General features: G+C 39.0%; 3 protein-coding genes across 6 annotated transcripts in view; 1 reads left to right on the plus strand and 2 right to left on the minus strand.

Moving 5' to 3' along the window:
• The window catches only part of hhatla (hedgehog acyltransferase like, a), a 22,842-nt gene extending 21,896 nt beyond the window's left edge, over positions 1 to 946 (minus strand). Inside the window, exon 1 of the mRNA XM_077498348.1 lies at positions 763 to 946. Coding sequence (XP_077354474.1) covers positions 763 to 786 — 24 coding nt within the window. The 5' untranslated portion in view covers positions 787 to 946. The remainder of the gene's footprint in view (positions 1 to 762) is intronic.
• The window catches only part of LOC144002803 (CTD small phosphatase-like protein), a 17,982-nt gene extending 7,895 nt beyond the window's left edge, over positions 1 to 10,087 (plus strand). For both annotated transcript variants that reach the window (XM_077498373.1, XM_077498383.1), the window contains 5 exons: positions 2,519 to 2,620; positions 4,146 to 4,202; positions 4,496 to 4,588; positions 6,007 to 6,192; positions 8,243 to 10,087. In XM_077498373.1, the coding sequence (XP_077354499.1) occupies positions 2,519 to 2,620; positions 4,146 to 4,202; positions 4,496 to 4,588; positions 6,007 to 6,192; positions 8,243 to 8,368 (564 nt within the window). In that variant the 3' untranslated portion in view covers positions 8,369 to 10,087. The remainder of the gene's footprint in view (positions 1 to 2,518; positions 2,621 to 4,145; positions 4,203 to 4,495; positions 4,589 to 6,006; positions 6,193 to 8,242) is intronic.
• Positions 10,088 to 14,364: 4,277 nt separating this feature from the next.
• LOC144002814 (1-phosphatidylinositol 4,5-bisphosphate phosphodiesterase delta-1-like) lies at positions 14,365 to 25,109 on the minus strand. Of its 3 annotated transcripts, none has more exons than XM_077498411.1 (15): positions 24,554 to 25,109; positions 23,456 to 23,614; positions 20,505 to 20,733; positions 19,950 to 20,079; positions 18,401 to 18,629; positions 18,093 to 18,294; positions 17,808 to 17,952; positions 17,589 to 17,741; positions 16,981 to 17,124; positions 16,738 to 16,897; positions 16,534 to 16,650; positions 16,268 to 16,446; positions 15,969 to 16,101; positions 14,995 to 15,144; positions 14,365 to 14,873 (listed from the first exon to the last, which is right to left on the minus strand). In XM_077498411.1, exons 1-15 carry the CDS (start codon positions 24,564 to 24,566, stop codon positions 14,782 to 14,784), a joined length of 2,235 nt encoding a protein of 744 aa, XP_077354537.1. In that variant the 5' UTR covers positions 24,567 to 25,109; the 3' UTR covers positions 14,365 to 14,781. The 3 variants fall into 3 exon arrangements, with proteins under 3 accessions (XP_077354537.1, XP_077354526.1, XP_077354519.1); XM_077498400.1 differs by having other exon boundaries at positions 24,536 to 25,108; XM_077498393.1 differs by lacking the exon at positions 24,554 to 25,109 and adding an exon at positions 23,777 to 23,891.
• Positions 25,110 to 25,619: the final 510 nt, after the last annotated feature.

Genomic DNA, 25,619 nt, shown 5'->3' on the forward strand with positions numbered 1-25,619 from the left:
CGACCAACTTGTCCACTGTCACCAGAACTTGTGACTTGAATGTCTAGTTACTCGACAACTTCTCACAAGTTCCTTTAAACAACAAGGTCCATTCTTTTGTGTGTGTGAAATTTCAGCCATCGCTGTAGTACGGGCAGAGTCTGTCATAGACTGACCTGTCGATCAGCCAATAGAGATCCTGACGTTGACGTCACGCGTCCCAAAATGGCCGTTAGCGCAGCCATTTTGGCATGATAAAAGACACATCTGCCATTTTAAGTAAAAGGCAAACGCCACACTTGAATAATGATTGACAGCTGTTGTGGACCAACTGCCACAAAGAGAAGAGGCCAAAAAAAGATCAGCATATTCTAGGCTACCAAAAGAAGAATCAATAGTAGCCAATATTGCACTTTGTACGCGGTGGCTGAATCAGTAGATGCTAACTGTTAGCACACGCAACATGTGGGGGAAATAATCTGTTTGGTTCAGTTGTGCTGCTACGGTTTAATAGATATTACACGTGACTTGAATTCAATAACTGACCCAACACGATAAAGAAGACTATTTTTATTTTTTATTTTTTTTATTTTTTTTACGATATAAATGACGGTGGCTGCGGCCGATTTAGCAGCAGCTAAGTTGCTAACATACTTAAAGAACACAGCAACAGTTGTGTCAAACTGTTAACTCCGATGACATTTTGAGCACACGTAAGGGGAAATAAATCCGGGTTGTACAAACTTGTGAAGCCTTTGTATGATCAGATTTAAAAGCACTCACCGGCAATAGCGGGGGTAATTCCATATTAGTAGCCAAGTTGGTTAAAAAACCCTTCCTGACACTTCATCGGCAATCCAACATGTCAACCTCGCGTATGTATATCATCCTTTTTCATCAAAGTGACTGTCAATTCTCTTGGGTGGAAAGTTGACAGATAAACGCTAGTTTTCGAACGCCATGCCATTGGAGCCGATTAACGTTGCGCCAGTAATTTCCTGCCGCCGTGGGGCGTGTTCAGAGAAAGTCACGTGACAACCAGATCACTTTTGGTAAATAGTTCAAGCCAAGACACACTTAGGACCACCCCCTCATTTGAATATTATTTCATGATGCATTTCATGCTGACAGCGTCTGCAGAATGAAATGAGAGAAGTGTTTTTATTTTATTATATTGGTTTGATATTTAATTGTATTACTATTTATATATTGATTTTGTATTTATTTAAACATTTCTTTTTTATATTTATTTTTATTTTTTGAATCTCATTTTTATTTTTCTATTTATTTGTTTATGCATATATTTTTTGTTGTTTCTATTTTCATGTATATATTTTTTTGCATTTAATTTCTAATGATTTTTTATATCAGTTTTTATTTTCATATTTATGCTTTTTGTTTGTTTGTTTGTTTATTTTTGGCATTTTGGTCGTCCACAGCAGTCACCTGTGAGTTTACCGTAAATTAGGGGTGTTAAAAAAAAAAATCGATTCGGCAATATATTGTGATACTACAGCACGCAATTCTCGAATCGATTCAATAGGCAGCCGAATCGATTTTTTTAACATCTATCTTTGATGAAAAAATATTCAACAAAACGTCTAACTTTCACACCTTAAGCATGGAAGAATGTTATATTAATGGAACATTAAGCCTTAATATTTTACTTCAACGCTGTTCAAACATGAAAAATGTTACAACCTGTTTGTTAAATATAATGGCTCACAGTTACAACACTGAAGTTTCAGATCAATAAATAATAAATTTTCATCTAAATCTTAGAGTGTACATGTATAAGTTTACTGAATGATATTTTCTAAATCTGAGTTTAAAAAAAATCGCAACAATCCACTTGTAAATTCATATCGGGATTAATCGGAACAAAATCGAATCGTGACCTATGAATCGTGATACGGATCGAATCGTCAGATACTAGGCAATTCACACCCCTACCGTAAATGGGGCCTTGGTTACTTGGTCTGCACTTTTGAACTTTTGAAAAGGCAAAACTCTATACAGGTGTTTAATGGAGTCCATTTATGCTTTATTATTGCGGTTTGCCTGCTAAGATCCATCAAGTTTTGCTATTTAGATGTGATGCTGCTCTCATCAGTATCGGATAAGCAGCACAAGCAGCTATTTGAAAGTAAACAGGAGTATCACTGTTAATTAAAAAAAAAAAAAAAAAAACTCTCCTCGGCATCAGCAAACATCTGCATGGCCCGTTTCTGTGATCATGTTTGGAAGGATGCATTAAATCACATTTGATCGAAACATAGACCTACATCCTCAAACTAATTGTCTTTAAAAAACAAAAACAAACAAACAAGTTATATCCTGTACATACTTCCAGCATGACAGACCAATTTCAGACATGTTAATGCTAGTGTCTTTTCTGCTCATGGGCGCACATTAAATAATTGATGCAAATGATATTTCTTGTGCATGTTTTGCATCTGCTTGTCTCTCTCTGGGTCACTCAAATATCGTCCGCTTTCTGTTAGTAAATGTGATGCTGTCTGTCTTGTCTTGCACGCAGCCGCCAGCCAAATACCTCCTACCTGAGATGAAAATATCGGACTACGGTAAAAAGTGTGTTGTGATCGACTTGGACGAAACGCTTGTCCACAGCTCATTTAAGGTAACACCGAACAGACGCAACATTGTGAACAGACGCACAAACCACAATTAGAGCACATCAGATTTTTACTTAGACGAAGATTGTTTTGCTCGACTTTGTCAGAGAGGAATTTATTTGTATGTAACGTGTCCGGAAAAAGAGGTTTATTTATTTTGTTCATTTTACTTGTCGAGATCCTCATTCTTTTACTTAAAGCTAAAACCCCACAAAATTGTTAACTCTTTTACTCACTGTCTAAACAAAGCCTAGAGCAGTGGTGTCAAACATACGGCTCGCGGGCCGGATCAGGCCCGCAAAGGGGTTTAATGCGAGATGATTTGGTAAAGTAAAAAAAATTGTAATGTCGGACCAATTAATCAGCCGGCCACAGTCAAAACATATACATTTGTAATTTCACATGCACTCCTCAAATGAGCAAAGCAACTTGTACGGGGAATCGTCTTGGATGTCATTATTTTACACAGAAATTAAAGTTAAGGTTTGTTTCATTTTTATTATTATTATTATTATTAGTAGTAGTATTTCTATTTTATTTTTTTTAGTCATAGACCGACATAAAGGTGTTAAATACGACACAAATTCAATTACTGGTAATACAAATAGATATGACAATGATTAACATCCTTATAACGTCATTAACTCATTTGCTCCCAAAAACGTATAAATACATTCTATTTTAAATATTAACAGTGTCCCAAAGACATATTTATACATTTTTTATAATAGAGCAGACAGAAGGCTTTGATGCAGCCTCTGAACTGAAGAGAACTGTTGAAGCAATGGTAGTTATTACAAAAACGGCCAGCAGGGGGCAGCAGAGAGATCAACCAGGGCCATGTTGCAACAAGCTGTAAACCCCCACACTTTTAAACAGATTTGTAAATCATGATGAAACTTAGCTATATTCTAATGCTATTTGCTGCAAAACGGAAACAGATAGAAATATACTTTTTTATCCTGATGAAAGAATAGACTAATCTTTCTTTTGGTATGTTCCATGTTTTTATAACAATAGAAGACAATATTTTGTGGGTCTTGCAAAAATCAGTCAAAATCCAGTAAAACAGCTGGGAGTGAAGGGGGTTGCTTCAGTGAAAATGGCGGCGAATGAATGAGTTAACTGCGCCACACAATGCATTCTGGGAACAATATATATGCAAAACAGGTAGATTCAACACGTTCAGAACACATACAGGCAAAGTGTTGCCGCATTCCATTTGTGTTCATGTTATTTTTTTATTAAAGTTAAGCTATAATTTGACGACAATTGCTTTTAAGTTTTATACCATTAATTTAGCGATCCGGCCCACTGGGTTATATAGTTTCCTCCATGCGGCCCCTGTGTTAATATGAGTTTGACACCCCTGGCCTCGAGAGAAGCAGTACGGTATGTGTTTTTATTACAACAAAGGAAATATTACAGGACTGAGTTCCCTCTTTGTAGGACCTCTGCTGGTCACCAATGGTACATTTGATTACTTTTTGAAATAGGGACTCATGTGCTGCTGTTTTATTCTGCTCACAGCCAATCAGCAATGCAGATTTCATTGTTCCAGTAGAGATCGACGGCACAGTTCATCAGGTAATACACCCACAGTGATATACATGCCTTGATTTGGGTTTGAGCTCCTCACGCGCGCGCCCCCACGTGGCGAGCCACAAACAAGAAATGGTTGTTATCTAATTCAAGTAATCCAGGATAGGCTGTGTTTATCCTGGTTGGCCTATTCATGATTACTTGCTCTAGGTGACAGCCTCGACTTCAAAATGGAGCGGATGATGTCGCAACTGTGAGTGACAGTTCCGTTTGAAAAGCACGCAAGTTTTTGTGGCGACCTTCTTCTTATGTGATGCTAACGCTTGGCCTTCATGCAGGTGTATGTGCTCAAACGACCGCACGTGGACGAGTTCCTTCAAAAGATGGGCGAGTTGTTTGAATGTGTGCTCTTCACCGCCAGTCTTGCAAAGGTGTGTTTTGACCGAGCGAGAGACGACTGCCACTCGGCTTTTACTTACAAGTCAGTCATGGTCATTTTCTTTTGCCCTCTCAACCTTTCGCACTTCTTCTGCTTTTATGTCTCTTGACAGTTAGAAGTGGGTAAGTGGGAGAAAAACAAATGTGAAACTCTAGAAGTGTTCCAGAATATTGCAAAACCCTCTCCTGACATAGACCAGGGGTCAACAACCTTTCCTAGAAACAGAGCCATTTTAGGCAAAAATAAGTCGTACAAAAATATGTCTGGAGCGACAAAATATTTGAAGATTTTGATGAAGGAAGGAGTGTGTTAGTATTGGTCTAATGTACTGAAGACCCAAGAGCTAATTCGAACTGCACCATAACACAAAAATATGTAGCATCCAATAATACAGGTAGTCTATTTTTATTCATACTTTTTATTTTTCTGCCTTTCTGTCAAATTTCTGACATTTAAGGCAATTTTATGGCCATATTACGCTAATTTTCTGCCTCTCTACTTCTTTGGACATTTTATGGCTATTTTCTGACATTTTTGGCAATGTTGTGGACATTTTAAATAATAAATAATAATATATGTATTTTGTATAACGCTTTTCAAGATACTCAGACGCTTACAGTCATTTTTGCGATTTCTTCTTTTGTTTTAGGTCATTTTATGGTTACTTTTTGAGCATTTTCTTTCCTGCCATTTTTTTAAAATCGTTTTTCTGACATTTTGGGGAATTTTGTGAACATTTGATGGTAATTTTGGGGATTTCTTCTTTTGTTTTTGGACACTTTATAGTTACTTTTTGTATGTTTTTTTTCCCTGTCTTTTCTTTTTTTTTAAAATAATTTTCTCACTTTTTTTTTTTTTTTTTTTTTGCCAATTCCAAAAAGATTTTATGGTGATTGTTTGTATTCTTTTGTTTTTGAACATTTTATAGCTACTTTTGTAAGGTTTTTTTTTTCTGCCTTTTTCTTAAATTCTCTGCCATTTTTAGCAATTCCGAAGACATTTTATGGTAATTTTCTGCTTTTCCTCTTCCTTTTGGACATTTTATGATCACTTTTTAGACTGTGTTAATTTTTTAAACCTTTTCATCTACCTTTCGTCTCTCTTAACAAATTTGGACTCTGACATTTTTTAAGTATTTAATTATTGTTTTTTTTTTTTTTAAATCTAAATAATGAATTCATTTATAGAATATTGTATCTTAAGAAAAAATGTTTAGAAAAAAAAGAGCTGCAGGTTGCAGACCCCTGACATAGACAGTGTACTTTGTATCCTCTAGCTATTGTGTGTGTAGTGTTTCAGGCGTATTGGCTTGTGACACAATTTTATAAAATCTGGCTGACTTGAGGACATGGTTAATATTTATCTTCCCAGCATACTAACAGCATGTTTGTTTGGATGTGACTTGCATAGTACGCAGACCCCGTGGCAGACCTGCTGGACCAGTGGGGCGTGTTCAGAGCGCGACTCTTCAGAGAGTCCTGCGTGTTCCACAGAGGCAACTACGTTAAGGACCTCAGCCAGCTCGGACGAGAGCTCAGCAACGTCATCATCGTTGACAACTCGCCCGCCTCGTACATTTTTCACCCGGAAAATGCGGTGAGTTGCTTTACTGGATGGCACCTAATCCACGATTCATTATTTTCAATAGTATGTCATTTGTGCTTTTTTTTTCTCCCACCCCCTTTCACTATGACTTCATGGTTCGAGCTGAAAAATGTAGTTAAAAATATATCTGCAAACAGTAATTTGTGGTTGTAACCATGTCAAACTAAAAAAAAAAAAAAAAAAAAAAAGAAAATCCGTCAACCAGCTGTAACAATCTGCTTTTAGAGCCGAGACCAGTCAAACAGTTGCGTGTGCTGAAAGAAGAAGATAAAAATAAAAGAAAAAAAAGATTGGTGGCCATAGTAGAGGCCAAGTCATGATAAAAACAACACAGTTATACCACTTGAAGGTTTGGAACCTCTTTGAACGTGTTCACGCTTGTAATTTGGTGCTCTGGTCTAGACCAAAGCATTTTTTTTTTTATCACACTTTTTTTATTTTTTTATTTTTTTTATTTATTTATTTATTTATTTTTATTTTGTTGAGATGACAAACTATTTTTAGATTGTGCCAGGTGTTCATTCTGGGTTACCGTGGAAGATACAGTTGACGATGTCTCCAAGTGGAGCACACGTGACTAACAATGTATCAAAAATTTGTCTGCTATTAGTCTCATTGTTTGGTGAAGGACTGGTCACGCATTTACATCACACTGTTGGTTTGTTATAACGGAATCAAAATGATTGACAATTAAGTGTCAACACTGAAGATTTCATTCTAGAATCCAGATGATTGAGTAATTTGTTTTGAAGCAACCAAGGCAATATGGAGATAGGGATTTTTGATACCACTTTTTTTTCCACACCCATACCAGGAAGAGTACTCAAGTCTTGAGTAGTCACCGATACCGTACTTATGATACATACAATTTGTAAAAAGAATTATCTATTCTTCTCATTTCTAGTTCCTGATCATAAAATGGACAAAATCAGCCCCTGTTGTGAGTACTGTTGCCTTGAAATAAGGCCAAGTGTCGGTACTCACCCATCCCTCATCAAAACATTATGAGAATGATTACCAATAAGTTTTCTCCAGCACCGATACAGTGTCCATTATTAGTAGTCAAGGAGGCCAATAACCGATAATTGAAGCTGATATTAGTTTGCAGCAGAGCAGGGGTGGCAAACTGCAGTCCTCGAGGGCCGGAGTCCTGCAGGTTTTATCGATTTCCCTACTCAAAGTGCAGCTGATTCCAATTATCAGGCTTGTTATCAGGCTTCTGCAAAGCTTGCCGATGAGCTGATCATGAATCTGCTGTGTTGAAGAAGGGAAATATCCAAAACCTGCAGGACTGCGACCCTCGAGGATCAGATCTCTCCACCCCTGCAGTAAAGTGAGCGCCTGCATACTTGCACCTCGGCACCTGCTGATTTGCATTTTTTTTAAGTTACGTTTTTTTTCTAATAAAATAAATAAATAAAAATTTCCCAATTTCCCAACATTTTTCTTGCAAAACGCATGTTGATTTTTTTTTTAAGGGAAAGTCAACCCAAAAATGTTCGATACAATATGTTCTATACAGCTCCACTAGTCTAACAGCGGCATTCTGATTAATATTGTGTTTGTGCAATATGAGTAGAGCAGCAAAATCCAGCATTTATCTATTTCTGGGGGCAGCCATTTTGCCACTTGCTGTAAACTGAAAATGAGCTCAGGTGGTAACAGCCAATCACTGCTCAGCTTCAGAAAGCAGGTGAGCTGCTAAGGTGGTGAAATGGCCTCTGTGTTAATTATGAATTATCATTGTATAATATTTTTTTTTTTTTTTTTATTAATGCAGTTGAAGACAGCACTGGTATAGAACTGCAGTGTTTTATATTGTTAAAAAAAAAAAAAAGTCTCCCTCTGGGAGTGACGATGTAACCAAAATATGGTAAACACCTCTTCGTATGATGAAACCCATTTCTACACTACTGTACTATAAATTACAATCATTCTGTTATTAAGTGAAAAGCTTGTGCTTATTGGATGTTGGAGGTTTTGTGGGAAAACAAAAACAAACAAAAAAACGAGGGAACCACCTTTGTAATTGTCACCCCAGGTCCCGGTCCAGTCCTGGTTTGATGACATGAATGACACGGAGCTGCTGGACCTGCTGCCGTTCTTTGAGGGACTCAGCAAAGAAGAGGAGGTTTACGGGGTCCTCCAGAATCTGAGGGGCAGGTAGCAGGACCCGGCCCGGCACGTCTTCGCTCTCCATCTTCCTCCTCTTTCCGCCTGTGAAACTTTCGCTCTTCAACACGTCTCACGGCTGATGTGCCGCGGGTGCACCCACCCGCTCTCGTGCCCTGGAGACTGGCGGCATTCGTCGTGCTGTCCCAGGTGATAAGAAATACACTTAATTACATAAGGAGCACTGGTTTTAACACAAACAACACAAGTACATCATGAGATGATTTCAAGTTGACACCAAGAGGAACGAACTCTGGTTTTTATTTTCAAACCAACCAAGTTTTAATATTTGGTTAAGTGCTTCAAACCAAAAAAAATAAAAAAATCGTCATTTTGTCTGAAACTTCTAATGTGGAACTGCACAAAGGTGGGAAAGGATTTTGTGCTTGTGTTGTCCCTATGCAGGCAGTCTGTGGTCGCGGAAAGGACTGTGACTTTTTTCTTATTGAATGAAGTGCCTTGTGTGTGAGTGTTGTTTCTACGCAAACTACAATATTTTCTACATGGCATATTCCCCGAGTGCTCCACTGTTTTCACACATAATATGCTTTCGAGTGGACACACAAGTATCCTTATATCACATTTTTCCTCCGTTTTTTTTTTTGAATCATTAAATGTCTCTGTGTTTGTTTTCTTTCTGAATGCCTGTGCCATCATGTAAACGTGACTTTTGTGTCTTTCTTGCTGTTATTGTTTTATATGTAGCGAGTTGATTTGTAACTGTAAGCCTGACGATCCCAGCTGCAAGTTATTCTGTTTTGTTTTGTTTTGTTTTGTTTTGTTTTGTGGTTTTTATCTTGAAACTCAGATGTGCCATTTATTTTGGTTTCTCCCTTTTTATTAGTTGCCAAACTATAAACTACTTTTAATGCGCTTGTGTTAAGCAGGTGTTCATCTGATAGTATTGCAAATTCTTATGCTTTTAATATTCTGCTGTTTGTTATTGTTTTGTCATGTCAAGCCACGTCACACTGCGATGTTATTTTTGTTTTGTTTTCCCCCTCCGGAATTGTACAATTGGGTCAAGTGCCATGCTTGGGTCCCTCACACCACACGAGGTCAGCGTTTCTCAGTCAGGACTGATCACATGACCCTTTTTCTTCCTGGTCAAGTTGGTGAGGCGCGTCATTAGTCGTGCGTGTTTGTCCATGCGTGTGGCGTTTACCTTCAGAGACTCTTTTGAACTGCTCTTCACCTCAGTGCCTGTTTTGAGAGGAGCCACGCACACAATGCCGTAACATTTGCTATCATGGCAATAAGCGTTTTATTTGGGGAGGGGTGTAAGTTGCGATCCTAATGCGGAGCACTTAGCACGCAGTACAAGTTTGGTTGGGCTGGCCCATGCAATCCTCACAGTGCTCTTCAGTTTTCGTGGACGACGTTTCCGTTAACTATGTGGTCAGACCATATTTAAATTAAAAGATTTTTTTTTTCTTTTAAGTTTCCAAAATATTACAGAAATTACATTGTGGCGGCAACAGTAGCCAAAAGGTGTTAAGAATCAGTATATTCATTTAAAAAAAATAATGACGTGTCAAACTCAAGGCTAGATCTGGTCTGCCACATTTCATGTTGCCCACAAAAACAGATTATGTGCATCGACTTCACGTTTCTTGCTAAAATGTCAAATTTGTAAATTGTCTTCACCAGATATTGCAAGCATTTTTATATACCAATCCCCCTTTTAAAATAAATGTAACATTTGAACAGTTAACAGGCCTCTGATTGCAAAACTAGTGATTCATCGATTTGTGTTTGTATTGTAATATGGCCTTCTGCTGGAAACTACAATTTGACCCGCAACAAAAATGAGTTTGACACCCAATTTATGTCTGTTGTACATCAGGTGTACCAATCATCTGAAACACGGTGCCATCTTTTATATAACCCACACAAGTAATGACATTTACCTCTACTGTATTGTTCGTTTAAATCATAACATCAAAACGTCCACATTTGTTTTCAAGGTCAAAGCCAGCTGATCCTCCAGACATGTTCTCGTTTGTGATGGGAGTGTTTTGTTTATGGTGGTTTCAGTCCTTTTTATAAGACTCTTCTCAACCTGCAGATGATTTACTTGCTCTGAAAAATGTTTGTATCATTGTGATATTTTTCTACCTTTTGTCAGTATTTGGTTGAAAAAGTTGCATCGTATTCATGATCCCCTCCAGCATCCCCACCGCTGCCTCAGCCTTTTTTGATCCTACTTGCCTGTGGTGGAGACACTGTCAGGTCTTTTCTTTCCTATTCAGGGAACGCGCGCGTGTGCATGTGCTGATGGGTTTTCTTTTGGACATCACCTCACTTAAAAGTCATCATTTGGTTTATGAGTTCAGAGTTCTGAAACACTGAGTTCACTGTGCTTTTGTTCTTTGGCTGGTGTAGAGGGGTGGTCAAATTTCACATTTTTCTCACTATGTTTAAACACTTAAGTTCTTATTGGGTATACGTGTGTGTACTGTCACCCTCAGCATCCTTTTTTTTTTTTTTTTGTCTTTCCATAATAAAAAAAAAATGCTTCATTCAAACAAGTTTCTCATGTGTGAATGTTGAGCATTATTAGGAGGAGATGCAAGAAATTACTGTAATTTCTGTGAGTTGTAATATGACCTCATTACAGAAGGGCATTATCTGGGGGGAAGAACATCTAAAGTAATATGGTGTGAGACAAAAAATATTGATTTAACTTATGTAGCTATCTCTGGAGAGGCTACTGTATTACCAACACTGCTGTCCAACGTCCATTTTGACATTTTAAATGTTAGATATACACCACTGCATAGCTTACGGACCCATGAAAACACGAGTTCTAGCCATTACACATAGAGTGAAAAGAATTTTCTTTCCTGGTGCTAAAAATGTCATTAAACACAGCTGTAAACAAAAAAATAAACACGTTTGTGCAAGACTAATTTCTATAAAATTTGCTTTTTTTCTCATGTACCTTGATGTGATGCAGCTTAGTTGGATTTCTTCCAATATTATAGTGTATCAATTATGCTTGATACCATACAAGGTAAGTATTGCAATTTCATCTCGTGCTGCAATTCCACCAAGAATTCTGCGTACATATAAAAGGTATAGAGGGGTTTGCCCTTTTCTACATATCCCACAATGCATTGCCGGCAGACATTTTCGAAGGCTCGTGTTAGGGTTAAACCCATTTTATTCCAATTTTTGCCAATCGGATTTTTCAAAATAGGTCTTATTTGATAGCTGGCGATGTGTAGAGTGTGAAACAGGTGAGAAAGTCAACGCCATTTTTTTTTTTGTGGCAGTGACAGTCCACCAAAATCACCAATTTCATCCATTAGCCTCGGCAGTCAAAACGCCCATGTTGCCAACTTTAAACTAGTGTTCTTCCGATACCGATACTAGTATCGGCAGACGTGCCGATACTGTAAAACAGTGGTATCGGTGACTACTCACAAGTAACATGCCGATACCATTAATTCCAACGCTAATATAGGATTTTGGATGCAGCATCTTGTGTCTTGCTCGTGCACGACATTCACTGGTATGTGACATGTTCACTGCATGCCGATCTAAGATATCCTATTGGCCCTTGAATGCTCTGAACTAATGGCAGGACAGCTTTTTCATGTTGAGGGAAAAAAACCTTAAGTATCGGTATCAGCCGATACTGCAAAGCTGGGTATCGGTATCGGGGGCCAAAAAACGGTATCGGAACAACACTACTTTAAACGTAATTTATTCCAATTTTTGCCAATCGGATTTTTCAAAATAAGTCTTATTTGATAGTTGTCGATGTGTAGAGTGCATAACAGGTGAGAAAGTCAACGCCATTTTGTTTTTGTGGCATTGACAGGCCACCAAAATCACCAATTTCATCCATTAGCCTCTGCAGTCAAAACACCCATGTTGGCAACTTTAAACATCCATCCATCCATTATCCATTTTCTTGACCGCTTATTCCTCACAAGGGTCGCGGGGGGTGCTCAACTTTAAACATAATTTATTCAAATTTTTGCCAATTGGATTTTCCAAAATAGGTCTTATTTGATAGCTGGCGATGTGTAGAGTGTGAAACAGGTGAGAAAGTCAACGCCATTTTTGTTTTTGTGGCAGTGACAGGCCACAAAAATCACCAATTTCATCCATTAGCCTCTGCAGTCAAAACGCCCATGTTGGCAACTTTAAACTTAATTTATTCAAATTTTTGCCAATCGGACTTTTCAAAATAGGTCTTATTTGATAGTTGTCGATGTGTAGAGTGCGTAACAGGTGAGAAAGTTAACGCCGTTTCGGTTTTGTGGAAACGGCAGTCCTTCAAAGTCAACAAGGCTCACCCAAAATGAGCGGTGCCTCTGCAATGGCAAACACTGTTATTTACAAGGCGAAATAGTGCCATCTACACACGAGATGGCGCAATTGCGGGCTTTTAATGTGGTATGAAAAGATGATTTGACGGGAGCGCGACCGTGGGGCTAATTTCAGCGTTGTGGACTTTGACGCCATCAAAGCCTGGAATCTTAGAACTATTTTGTGTATGCCTGGGTGAAGCATGTCGGCTGCGTTCAACACGACAATGTTTGTCTCGTAGCAGAAAATGTATGTTCAAATGATTTTTTGGTTGACACGGCCACTGGTGTAAAACGTTATTCATGAAATCGTTTGTGTCCGGATAAACTCGTCTTGCTGTACGTCTGGGGCGCCTCCCAGGAGGCAAACATCCCATAACAAATGAATGTAGAGAGCTGGTGGGAAATATGTCAAATGTCGCAAAAAACGTCCCGAGTAGGTCGCTGCATTACTGCGAATCATTGAAACCAGTCGTTTGAAGCAGCTAGCCAAAAAAAAAAAAAAAGTTGTGTCGTAGTTTCTCGGTAGCCATCGTGCTAGTCTTTTACTCCTCACTGTCTTCCGTCTGGTTTAGAATCGCTGTCGTGTTTCCGAAAGAATGATCTCATCTCTGTTTGAGCGATTAGAGCATCCGTTGGCCGCGCACAAGTTCACCATAGCATTGGTCGCTGATGTATCAACTGTTTGACCTATTTTCTAGCTCACACTGATTGTTTTCTAATTCACTTGCATTGACGCGCTGACCACAACTGCTAGGGGCGCACTAACGTGACGTTACACTGGAAGGGTCTATAGATGACATTTCTGATACTGTACTTCCCCAATTCAGGGCGATACAAATGCTTTCAGTGTATGGTAAAAACTACGGAACGTAACTATTGCTTTTGCCTGTGGTGATCGCAATCACACATTGTTAAAGTAGACATCTCATCCCATTTTAAAATCAAAATAATCCTCACAAATCAAATTACTATAGAAGTCCAATGCCTTTTAAGGAGCGGAGAGTTCTTTTACCGAATAGACTTCCATTTTGACTTGTGACGTCATCTCAAAATTGTCAATGGAATTTGGATTTTGTTAAGTTAAATAATGGCTGATGAAAAAAATGACTTAAGTTCATATCACTGAACTTGAAAACAGATTTGTTGGCCACTTGGGGGCAGCATGCCCACTTTGATCAGGTGGTAAGGTTGGAAATTCTTTTCCATTTTTTTCATGCCATTCCTATCTTTTCTCCAATTCCACACTTTGCATTAAAGAAGCCAACTGAAACCTCTTCAAAATTTGAATCATCCTAACATATTTCACAACTTCAAATTGTTCAGACCACTCAGGACAATTTGGGAACTACGTATATATTCTCCATGTTCCCTCTCAATACACCTCCTGAACAGAGATTGCCTCCTCCTTCCACATTCCTTGAACAATTCAAAACCATTGAAGTCTTACGGTCATTCCAACAATTCAATTGCACAGTATTTCTTTTGAGCGCGTCACCAGCACTCAGACATTATTTCTATTGAAATAAGTTTTAGTCAAGTGACATTTCACCGCCACCTGTTGCTTCCACTAAACATGTTAATGTGACAACTAAGCTGCCCTTTGATGTGAATGTTACATTGGACTTCCAATAAAGTGAAATAAAATAAATACTTCAGTAGACAGGTATTCATGTTTAAAAGTTGTTCTTATTAAAAAAAAAAAAAAAAAAAAAAGTCATGATCCAAGAAAAATGAATCATACATGACGATGTACTCAGGACAGAGTTTCTTCTGTCTTGTGAACCTAGTGTAGGACTATCTGAGCAAAACAAATCCCTGAAAAGTTTTTACCATGAAGGTTCACAGCTCCTAAAAAGGTTTTGTATGTCTAACTTGCAGTATAGATTCTTTGCTATTTAATTAAAAATAAATAAAAATAAAAATAAAAAAAATAAAATGGCATTAATCCGCTCAATCAACTGGAATAATATCACCCAATAAATTGATCTACAATGAAATCTGCACTTTAAAAACTATTTTAAAAAGTTGAATAAAATGGCTATGTAATGGAGATCCATCCATGAACATGCCCGACAGCAGAGCCTTATTCAGCATCGACGACCATGATGTGAACAAAAAGTGCAGCTGCATGGACAATGTGACCAGTTTTATCGAGCAGAGGCACGTGTCTGTATCCTGTGTGTGAACACAAAATGATTGACGCTGTTAGGACTGACCATACAAGTAGCTCAGATGGGTCATTTTGAATGAAAGGCAGCCATTTAATGACTTTCAGGGGTGGGGGCGGTGAACTCACCCATCTTTAAACTGTTGAGTGGAAGTGTGTACTGTGCTATAAACTCGTTGCCAGACGTGGAATCGTGGTCCTCGATGAGGAAACGCACCAAGGTGAGCTCTGGTACGTACACGTCAAACACCAAGTTTTCATTCCATTGTGGGTTGAAACCTGCAACAATAACAAAAGACAATCCAAGAGTATGGATGGTATGCCCTGTGTGCTCATTACATTTCAAGAGTTTTGTCACCTTTTATCCCACTTCAACCCGCTGGTCAAAAGTGTGATGGACGAGAATAATTTAATTTACAGGGCTCTAAAAATGTTACTGGGTAGTCTTTCAAAAATATTTTCAGTATATATTGTCACAATACATTTCTTGGATGAAATATATGCATTTGCATACATTTGGGATAAATTATCACGTGACCAGAGCTGTTTACTTCCTGCTTACATCTTGAGAAGATGGCTTTCTCAACTCGTCCCATCATACATTTTCACCTATGTGTCCATATATATTTTTTCATTTTTATTATTGATTATTTACAGGGCTATCACTGACACCTGATTTTAATTTTTATGTGTCTGGGAAAAAATTCGGGTGAAATAAATGGGTGAAAATAAATGTAATCTTTTTCTACCAATACTGATCGGCTGATAGTCACCTGATCAACCCTGATTTCTGACAGTTACGAAATATGAAATCAGCAAAACACAGAATGTCACCCACATCCTCCACAAACTAGACAAAATTCCAGAGAATAAATGTGACTGCAACACAGGTTAATCCAGTCGATCATAGAAGCAGTCCCAAATCCAAACCTAATATATAACAATAAGTGCATTGCTGAAGCAAAACCTGTTAAAGTGCGACTATGTAAATAGATTATAGAATAGAAGAAAACTTTGTCTGCTAATATAAACAGAAATTAATTTAGGCAGATGGCTAGAATATAAAACAAGCTCTATTGAGAGTCCTGCCTAACGTGCATTACCATTGTTGTCAACAGCGCACGTCTCTTTCACAGCCACGTCAGCCGACACGCCATAAACCTCCACCTTAACCAGCGGGTCAACAATGGACGATTTCTTCTTGTTGACTTTAGGCAGCTGCTGAGCTGATATAACCTGGTGATGAGATGACATTTCACAACAGATCATGCATCTTTTTTTTTTTTTTTACTCATTCACTGCCAGCACAGTTAAAATGGATTTTTGACATGTATACCCGTCAATGGCACTGAATGAGTGAAGGTGGTAGTTGTCGTGACTTGAAAGCCTTAAAAGCACACACCATGACGTGAAGCATCTTGTGCTTCAGCCACTCTCCTCGGGTGAGAGTGATCGGGTCAAACTCGGTGACTCTGTTCCTCATGTAGGCCGGCTTCAGGATGTAGCCGCTCTTCCCATTCACATGGAATTTGCCTTGGTTTAAATCCATTTCTTCGCAGGTCGTCTGAAAGTTTAGGGCCACTGGGAAACATAACGAGACGGCGCATTTTCAAACAGAGCCGAAAACGATTCATGCAATTCCTTTTATGCGCTCTCCATATCATGTACCAATTTGGCAGCCAGCATTCCACAGAGGCACCGGGTTGTAGTTGGAGGAGTCGGTCCTGGAGCCAGCTGGATAGGTGCGGCTCAGCTTGTCCACATTATGGTTGACGTAAGCATTTGCTGAAGGGAACAAACAATGACAGTCCATCAATTTGATTAAGCATGATCTTGTTTGATGTTGTGGCCGCACGATAAAGACGTGCTCACCCGCCTCTTCTGCAAGCGCAACGGCCTTTTTTTCTTTAAAGGACGACATCTCGTAAAAGCTCAGGTTTTTCCTAGCATCCTCAAAGCCGTTGAAGTGGACGCTCTTGCAGTAGATCACCATGTCGGATAGTTCTTTCGCTAGCTTCAGTTTCTTTTTTTTCTGGTTCATTCAAATTAAAAATAAGTTGGGTTTACTGAAGACCCTACAAATGTTGACATTTGTTTTTCTCTCTTTCTACATACATTTTCTTCCTCCGGTTCATCCTCATCGTTTGATTCTTCTTCTTCCGTTACTTCAGACTCATCGGCACCCAACGCGTCCGGCGCAAAAGTGGCTTCGAGTTTGTTTAACTTCTTGGCTTTGATCAGGAACTTCCCCTTCAGCTCCTTGAAATAATAATGAAGCACAATGAAGAGCAGCACAATTTTGAAAGTGGAAGTCTACCCCCCAAAAAAATTCTTGACAATAATATGATCTATGCAGCCCCACTAGTTTAAATACGGTATTCCGGTTAATATTGCATTAGTAGAAAATGAATTTAAGCAGCAAAATCAAGCAGTTTTATCCATCTCAGGGGGCGGCCATTTTGTCATAAGCTGATGAATGAAAATCACATCATAGTTGTTCAGGTCTCAGGTAACCACACACAGCTCAGCTTCAGAAAATGGGTGAACTGTGATTGATCATTGCCTGAGCAACTGTGATATCATTTTCAAGTGGAAAAATGGCCGCCCCCTGGATTTTTCTGCATAACTCATATTCTACAAGTGTAATATTAATCAGAATGTCATGTTTTGACTAGTGAGGTCACAAATAACATATTGTTAAGAAATGGTGATAGGAAACACACCTCAGGAGAGGGGAAGTTTGCGGGCATGCCGTCCCCAAGGGGAGAAGTGACCAGCGCGCTGCCCAAGATGGAGCTCATGTGCCGGGCCATGACTTCCTGCTGCTCCAAGCTGCAGTGGTTCTCCAGGGAGAGGATCACGGGGTATTCAGACATCTGCAGTAGGAGACTCGATTGATTGGAGCCCCATGAGAATAGATTTGATACTTCTTACAAGCCCACCTTGAAAGCATACTCCTTGATGGCTTTAATGGCATCTTTAAAGAGGATCTTGGAGGTTAGCGTGTAGCCATGGTAGATGACGGGTTCGTCGTCTGATCCGTCCCAGCAGTCCAACTCAACACAGCGACAGCCCATCAGCAGAGCCCTGAAAGACCAATCAGATTCTTTTGTATGCATAATTGTTTTATCTAAACAATACATCTTATTGTTGACATTTACAGTATAGCTTTCGACTGCATTGCATCATACTGAGAGAGAGATAAAACGTGTGGCAGAAGTGTTCACCTGACATAGGCCTCAGTACTACTGGGTCCTTTAAGTTGATCCTCCATGAGGTAAGTGTTGTGTGAGGAGGAGATGAAATAGTGGTTGAGAGGCTGGCTCATGTCCTGGTACACGTCCATGTGCTGTGGATCGAGGATCAAGGCATCAGGGTGGTGCAGGTATATGAGGAAGCCGTCTTTCGTCAGCACTTTCTTCTCCTTGGCTGGAAGGGGAAAACAGAGCAATGTAATTCCAGTCAATAACAGTAATGGGCCAAAATATGACCCACCTTGGAAAGATTTTTGATTGACACACTTGACATTTCTCACCTTTTTCATCCGGCTCAAACTTGTCAATAATCTTGTGTGCATCGGCCAGTGTCGTCATCTCTCTCTGTTCCCTCAGCAGGAACTCCACCAGGTTTTCCGAACTCATGACACCTGCGGACCGCGCGTACGCCTTGTAGATCACGTCGATTTCTTCCCGGTAGGTCAGCAGGTCATAGAAGTCTTTGATCTCCTCCCCAGACAGGTAGCCGGACTTCGATTTGTCGCATTTCTGTTTCATGCAACAAGACAGTCCATTAGGATTCATATAACATGCACCTTACAACTACTGTACATGCGAGCTGTGAAATGTCTTTACAGCCTGGTGGGCAGAGTTAATTGTGAGAATGCTGAAGCATTCCCACGTATGTTATTGTGATTTTTATTCTCCACACTTTTTTCCCGTCTAACAACTCCCACATAATACTTCCAATTTACACTGTTCAAATTACAACTAGGTTAAAAAAAATTCACACGTCCTGGGGTATATATATATATATCATCTGATTCCACATTACTTACAGTATTTGCACAATTTAACATTTAATATCAACTTTTCCCCATTCATTTTCAATGGGACAGACGTTGAACTTTTTTCTAAGTATCACTTTCCACGCCCACTTCCATATATAACATAACTTATCATTACCAGGTGTCTGATACTGCTCGGTGGCACAGTTGAAGTACATTGTCCAGTAACCAGGAGGTCATAATTTCACTCTCAATTTACTTCATAAGCATTCCACATGCATTCAATTCTTAGCATTCAGCTTTCAGCATTCCCACGCAATTTCTTCAGAAATTGCACTTAGTCTAGTTTGACAAGTAATTTTAATTTAGTTTTAGTTAGTCGGAGTAAAATGAAAGTTTTAGTCATCTGTATTTTAGTCGACAATATTGGCAATTTAGTCGGTTTTCCTTCATCATACATTTGAACTGTTGTACAGGAAATAACGCCTATTTGTAACCGTAGTTGAACACGCAAGACATTTAACAAGGGTCTGTTTCAATGAAACATGTTGAACTGACAATAATATGCATCTTAAAACGTATTTTTCACCTTAAAAAAAATAAAGAAGTGCATAATTGCCTGAGATTACCGTAACTTTACAGCTGCACAATGAATAGAAACAAAGTGCAGTGAACAGTTTGAGTGGTGCTTTTCTCCCACCCACGTTTCATTCCTTCTTCCGATTGGATTTTGTGAATTTTCATCACTGTTTCTCATTTTAGTCATTGATGTAATTGTCAATTTAGTTAATTGTCATCATTTCATTGAATGGCTTCTATTTTAGTTTTTGTTAAACTTTCATCTGCAAAAAAAAATATCGTGATGAAAAATGACAAACAAAATTCATCAATGGAATTATCGCTGCTGGTGGGATGCAAAAAAAAAAAAAAAAAAGAAAAAAAAAAAAAGAAAAAAAAAAGAGGAATATCATGACTTGCAGTAGCAACATAAAACAATTTCTTTATGATCGCCGATGACAACTAAGCAGCATAAACATTCTGATGATCATGAATAACTTGAATAAGTCTTTAAAAGTACAACCTCGAAGAGCATGTCTGCGTAGCTGTCATCCACGTCGATGTTGATGAGACGCAGGAAGTGCTTGACCTCTGACACGCTCAGCTTGTTATCTTTGTTCTTGTCTGCTTTGCTCAGGCAGCTGAATAGCCAGCTGGGAAGAAGGTTCATGTAAGGAAAGTAGTCATCGGCCCTACACCGACCGTCCTGTAACCGTGGACTGATAAATCAAGTACATTTAAATAGAATCTCTCTCATGTTTGGTACAGATTAGTTCAACTTTCACTTGACGCCTACAGGTGTCATTTTACTTCGCATGAGTGTGTAGATATTTGTGTTGCCGGGGGGACGGACTGTACAGAACTGTGGAGTTGCAGAACAAAACAACAATCCCCCACTTACATCTGTCTGACCTCATCCAATCAGGTTAGAAATTGTGCATATTTACAATCTCATTACATTGCCTATGTCACTGACCATTGGCTTGGCGTGTGTGTGTGTGTGTGTGTGTGTGGGGGGGGGGTGTTCGTGCGTGTGTGTGTTTTTCGATTTCAACTTGTACTGCAGTGACAAGGATACTGTTCAGTCTTTTGCTGCTGGTTGAGGTTGTTTCTGCTGGTGATCAGTTTCTGAAGGCTGCCCACCCATTGCTTGGCCTCGTCGTCAGAGCTGGCGATGAGGTCTAAGTTCTTCCGGTGGTCTTTGAAGATGATGGAGAAGCAGCTATTCTCAATCTGCTGCTCTGTGTACTTTTTCAAACCCTCCGTCTGACGACCCAGGCGCACCACAGCGATGTCGTCGATGGAAACTGTGCACGGAGAAAAAGCCTTCTTGTCATTTACAGAACAACATTTTGATGTGCGGCTAGAAAGTCTGGCACAGAGAATAGAAATTTGTGTTCCGTTTTACTTCAATTTAGGTACTGTCACTATCTAAAATGAATAACTCATTGAACCAAAAATGCCTTCAATTAAACTGAATATAATGTGGGTTTGCTCGTGCCTCGTGGCATAAAAGGAGATAAACGTGTGTGGCCCCCCATCTCAACCCTATTGAGAACCTATAAAGCAGGGGTGTCAAACATAAGGCCCGCGGGCCGGATCAGGCCCGCAAAGGGGTTTAATCCGGCCCGCGAGATGATTTTGTAAAGTAAAAAAATAAATAAATAAATAAATAACATTGTAATGTCGGACTAATTAATCAGCTGGCCACAATCAAAATATATAAAATTTGTAATTTCACAAGCAGTCCTCAGATGAGCAATGCAACGTACGGGGGAATTGTCCTGGATGTCATTTTTTTCACACAACTTAAAGTTATGGTTTGTTTAATTGTTATTATTATTATTTTAAATCATAGACCAACATAAATGTGTTAAATACGACACAAATTCAATTACTGTTAACACAAATCGATATGACAAGGATTATGTCCTTATAACGTCATTAAATACGCCAGGCAATGCATTCTGGGAATGCATACAATATATATGCAAAACAGGTCGATTTAACACGTCCGGAACGTATACCGGGAAAGTGTTGCCGAGTTCCATTAGCATTTGTGTTATTCTTCGAACAACATAATTACACTTGAGTTCTGTAATTTAGGGCTGGTCCTGCGTATAAATGACGGTAATCGTATATAAGTTATATACCGTTATTTTACTGATGTGGCCCACTTGGTAATATATTTTCTTCCATGCGGCCCCTGAGCTAATATGAGTTTGACACCCCTGCTATAAAGCATCCTTGAGCAAAAGGTCCAAGGGTAAGAGGCAGTAGCAACAAATCTCCCAACCAAACAGCACCTCAGGGAAGCTATTCTGACACCCTGAAAAGAAATTAAACAAGATATACAAAAACTCACAAGTTCAATAGAGGATCCAAAAACTACAAAGCAGTTGTCAATAAGGACCGAGCCATGTTACAATGTAACTTGATCTGTTGGGATGTTTCGATTGAACTAGCTTTAGATTTCAGTAAATACAACCTCCTAATAAAGCAAATTCAATAAATGATTATTTTGAATTCATTACGACCTATAAAATGTCTTGAAACACTGCTGTTCATAATAATTTGGAACAGTGCATTTAACAACTTTATTTGTATTATTTAATCATCACTCGGGGGGTTTGCTTAACAACATTCAAATTATTCTCAAACAATTGACATTTAAAATTATGCTGAGTGCCATTTGCAGAGTATTTATGAAAATACTAAATAATTTGAAACGCTTAAGCTTTTTCCAATGAGCTCGATTTTAGGAAACTAAGCATGTCAAAGTTCAGGTATCGAAATGAGAATATATGGCTATACACTTGCTTGATCTGGAGAGAAAAGTACGACGTGAAACAGCGACGAACCGGAATCGTGATGAAGATGGATCTGACTGAAGGGTGGTCGGTAGGGCTGGGAATCTTTGACTGGCTCACAATTCGATTATGATTTTTGGGTCTACGATTCGATTCAGAATCGTTTTTCGATTCAAACGATTTTCGATTCAAAATTATTTGATGGACAAATGATTTCTGCTTCAATTTACAGATATGCATAACATTGTCATGATATACTCCAGTCTGCTTTGCAAGACAAAATGACAAATAGTGACATTAAAGTGTCTTTTTTTTTAAACATTTATTAATTTTGTATTACAAGTGCCTTTTTCCACAAAAACAGTATGTGGGCTACAACTGCATTTTCCCCTTCTTCATTTCTAATTTAAATAAAATCGATTTTTGGATACTAATATTGATTCGATTCGATTGAAATGAGAATATCGATTCTTTTATGAATCGATTTTTTGGCACAACCCTAGTGGTCGGACACATGGCTGCCATTGTGCTCAGTTGTCTAAAGCTACTGGACCAAATCAATCTACATGGAACCCATTCAACATGTGATTAACAAGCTACTGGCCCAAATCAAACTGCATGGAACACCAACTATATGTGATTAACATCTATTATTGGCAAAGATGAACTATCTACAACTTATTGGACTGAATCTAATGACACTGAACTTAACTGGATTAACGAACACCATCGGAATGATGAAATGACTGAAATTTTTACAACTTAAAATTATTCTTGCTTTCAATTAATACGTTTGCTTGACTTTTTTGTGTCCTAGTATAGTATGGGGGCGGAATTTCAGAAGCTTTAGCTTCTCCCCGCCAGCCCTTTTTCTTTTCAGTTATTTTATATGTTGAAATTGTATGATGAAATGTTTAATTGTTACAATGCTGTCCAAAAGGAAAAATGAACAAATAAACCAAACCAAACCAAACCAAACCAAACCAAACACTTGGCACGCAGTTCAAGCGGGAAAACTTTATGTGCACTTTATTATACGCACGACAATTGATATCTCCATGAAGACACACCTCCAAACCGTATAGTGTTATCACCAGCTAGAACAGAAATGACCTATTGCAAGTCTGGGATCATCTTTACAATCCGTGATGGAAAATTCCAGTCAATGGCAGTTTAAACATCTCTGATTGAAGGGCTCCACAAAGTAAACAGCACTCACACGACCGGTGCCTCCTGAAGGTTCTTTTGGATTCCCGCCACATTGTCTTGCAGTCTTCTTGGAGTTTGAAGTATCGGTTTTTCTTCCAGGAAGAAGAGCGGACCTTGAGAAGATCTCCCCCCTGCAGGAGGAACTGGACATCAGTGTCTCCATCCATACCTGAGAAATAGATGAGCACAAGAAATTCAACGGATTGGACAGTTCTGTATTAGCACCATCACAAGAATACTATCTAAAAAATAAATAAAAAATAATGCCAACTTTTCCTGTGATAAGCCCCTTGTTGACCATGGCCATTTTTGTCAACACTGTGCACCCTACCTAAGAGCTTCACATTCTGTTCAATCACCTCCTGGTCTTTGGCTTGGCGCAATAACTCCTGAGATGTGCTGAGTATGGGTTGTTTACGCAGGCACGCCATGCTGCCCCCGTCTGCTCAAGACGCTATCTGAGTGTGTCAAAGGCGTGCGTAGGCAGGAAGCAGTACCAAAAGAGGCATGTGCCAAGTTGCCAACCCCACTCAAAGTCCACCGGCAGTAAAACGCAAGATCGCTTCACTCATAAATGTTGTAATACCGTAGTTTTTAAAATAATTTATAAGTAACATTTGGGTCAATCACAAAGGTTATTTAAGGACATGGCGCCAATGTTTCCAAAAATTACTTTTGTTTTGTTTATTTTTTAAGACGTAGTAGATCTTTGACCGGCGGCTCCCCCCTGTGGTAACAACCTGCTTCGTGCCGTTTCGCCACCTCGCCTGACTTAAAAAAAAAAATTAAAGTCAAAAGCGGAACATGATGTTGTTTTTTACATATCCCAACGGCTCTTGTAGCAACAGATGTTTTTTTTGTAACAACGACTTGCATAATGCGCGTAAATTAAGCTAAGATAAACTACAAAAGTAGGTGAAGGAGACACGCCTTTTACAAGTTTATAGGACGACCAATAAAATCCAACTGGCTTTCCAAACAAATATAGAAGAAAAAAATGAAGGGTGCATTCGGCCGCGAGATTTGCATGTGTGAAAACGTACTGTTCGGAAGACAAGGCCAAAAACAGATTAATAAATGTAAACTATACCGTATTTGGTTTCGATACCGTTTGTTTCCATCTTCTTCGCTGGTCTTAAAATTCTAATTTCAAGTGGGTCTTCTGTCCATGTGTGGTGTTCAACAAACTTGTGCTGGCGCTTGTGTGTGCGGGGTGGTCGTTGGCTCCAGGACGACGACAGCACACCCAAAAGTCAGTGAGTGACACAGGTGGGCTCCAAAAGCCACCTCCTCCTCCTCCAGTGTGTGACAATCAGCTCTCTGCTTTGCAGCCGGGCGGCCACCAGCTTGTCTAACCTGCTGTGCAAGTCGTCTCGGTGACGTCACAGCTAGTCGGGCACCTTCACGCCAGCTGGTTCAGTTTTGTATTCATCAATAAAGCTAAGGAGGCTTCACACCAGCTGTGAATTTCTCTAACTTTAGTTTGACTATGTAGAGCTCCATCATATTTATACAGATTAGAATTTATTTATTTATTTATTGAAAACGAATTTTTGGCCACCATACTTCGGGCTGTGAATCTTCACGTTAATTATAAACATTCTAAAATCTTGATTAGTGTGGGTCATGGATGTCCAAACTACGGCCCGGGGACAATGGGCTCTTTGCACAGCTCGACTACTTCCTGAACTGAATACCACACCTTGTTTCCTGTCTTTCATGAGTGGGCAAACTGATTAATCCAGGTGTGTCTGGCCAATGTCGTTGTACTTACTGAGATCAGGCACACCTGGATTAATCAATTTGTCCACTCATGAAAGACAGGAAATGAAGGAGTGGTGCTGAGTTCAGGAAGTAGTGGATTTGTGCAAAGAGCCCAATGGCTCGCCATCAATTATTCAGTACCCCGTGACATATACTAAAAACGACATTTAAGAGAAGTCAAGGTGTCAAAAAACAAAACCAAAAAAAACAAAACAGGTATCACTACAACTAATGCGTAAATTGGTTATATATAGTGTAGTATTTTTGTAGATGCTGTATGCAAAAATACAAATAATTATTTATGATGAAATTACAATAATAACATGGTGAATAAAAATTATTCCAGTTTAGATACAAACAGTGTTTGTTCCACTATGTGTGTCAAGGTCGGATTTATGAACACTAAAAAT

This window comes from Festucalex cinctus, chromosome 1, assembly GCF_051991245.1.
Source record: "Festucalex cinctus isolate MCC-2025b chromosome 1, RoL_Fcin_1.0, whole genome shotgun sequence".
Lineage (NCBI taxonomy): Eukaryota > Metazoa > Chordata > Actinopteri > Syngnathiformes > Syngnathidae > Festucalex > Festucalex cinctus.

Bases quoted from the DNA above. Each gene is read 5' to 3' on its own strand.
- LOC144002814 (XM_077498393.1), bottom strand. From the start codon at position 23,876: ATGGCGTGCCTGCGTAAACAACCCATACTCAGCACATCTCAGGAGTTA. The intron at 18,630-19,949 runs GTTGTACTTTTA...TGCATGAAACAG, and splicing joins ACGCAGACATGCTCTTCGAG to AAATGCGACAAATCGAAGTC. The intron at 17,953-18,092 runs GTGAACACTTCT...TTGGTCTTTCAG, and splicing joins AGTACTGAGGCCTATGTCAG to GGCTCTGCTGATGGGCTGTC.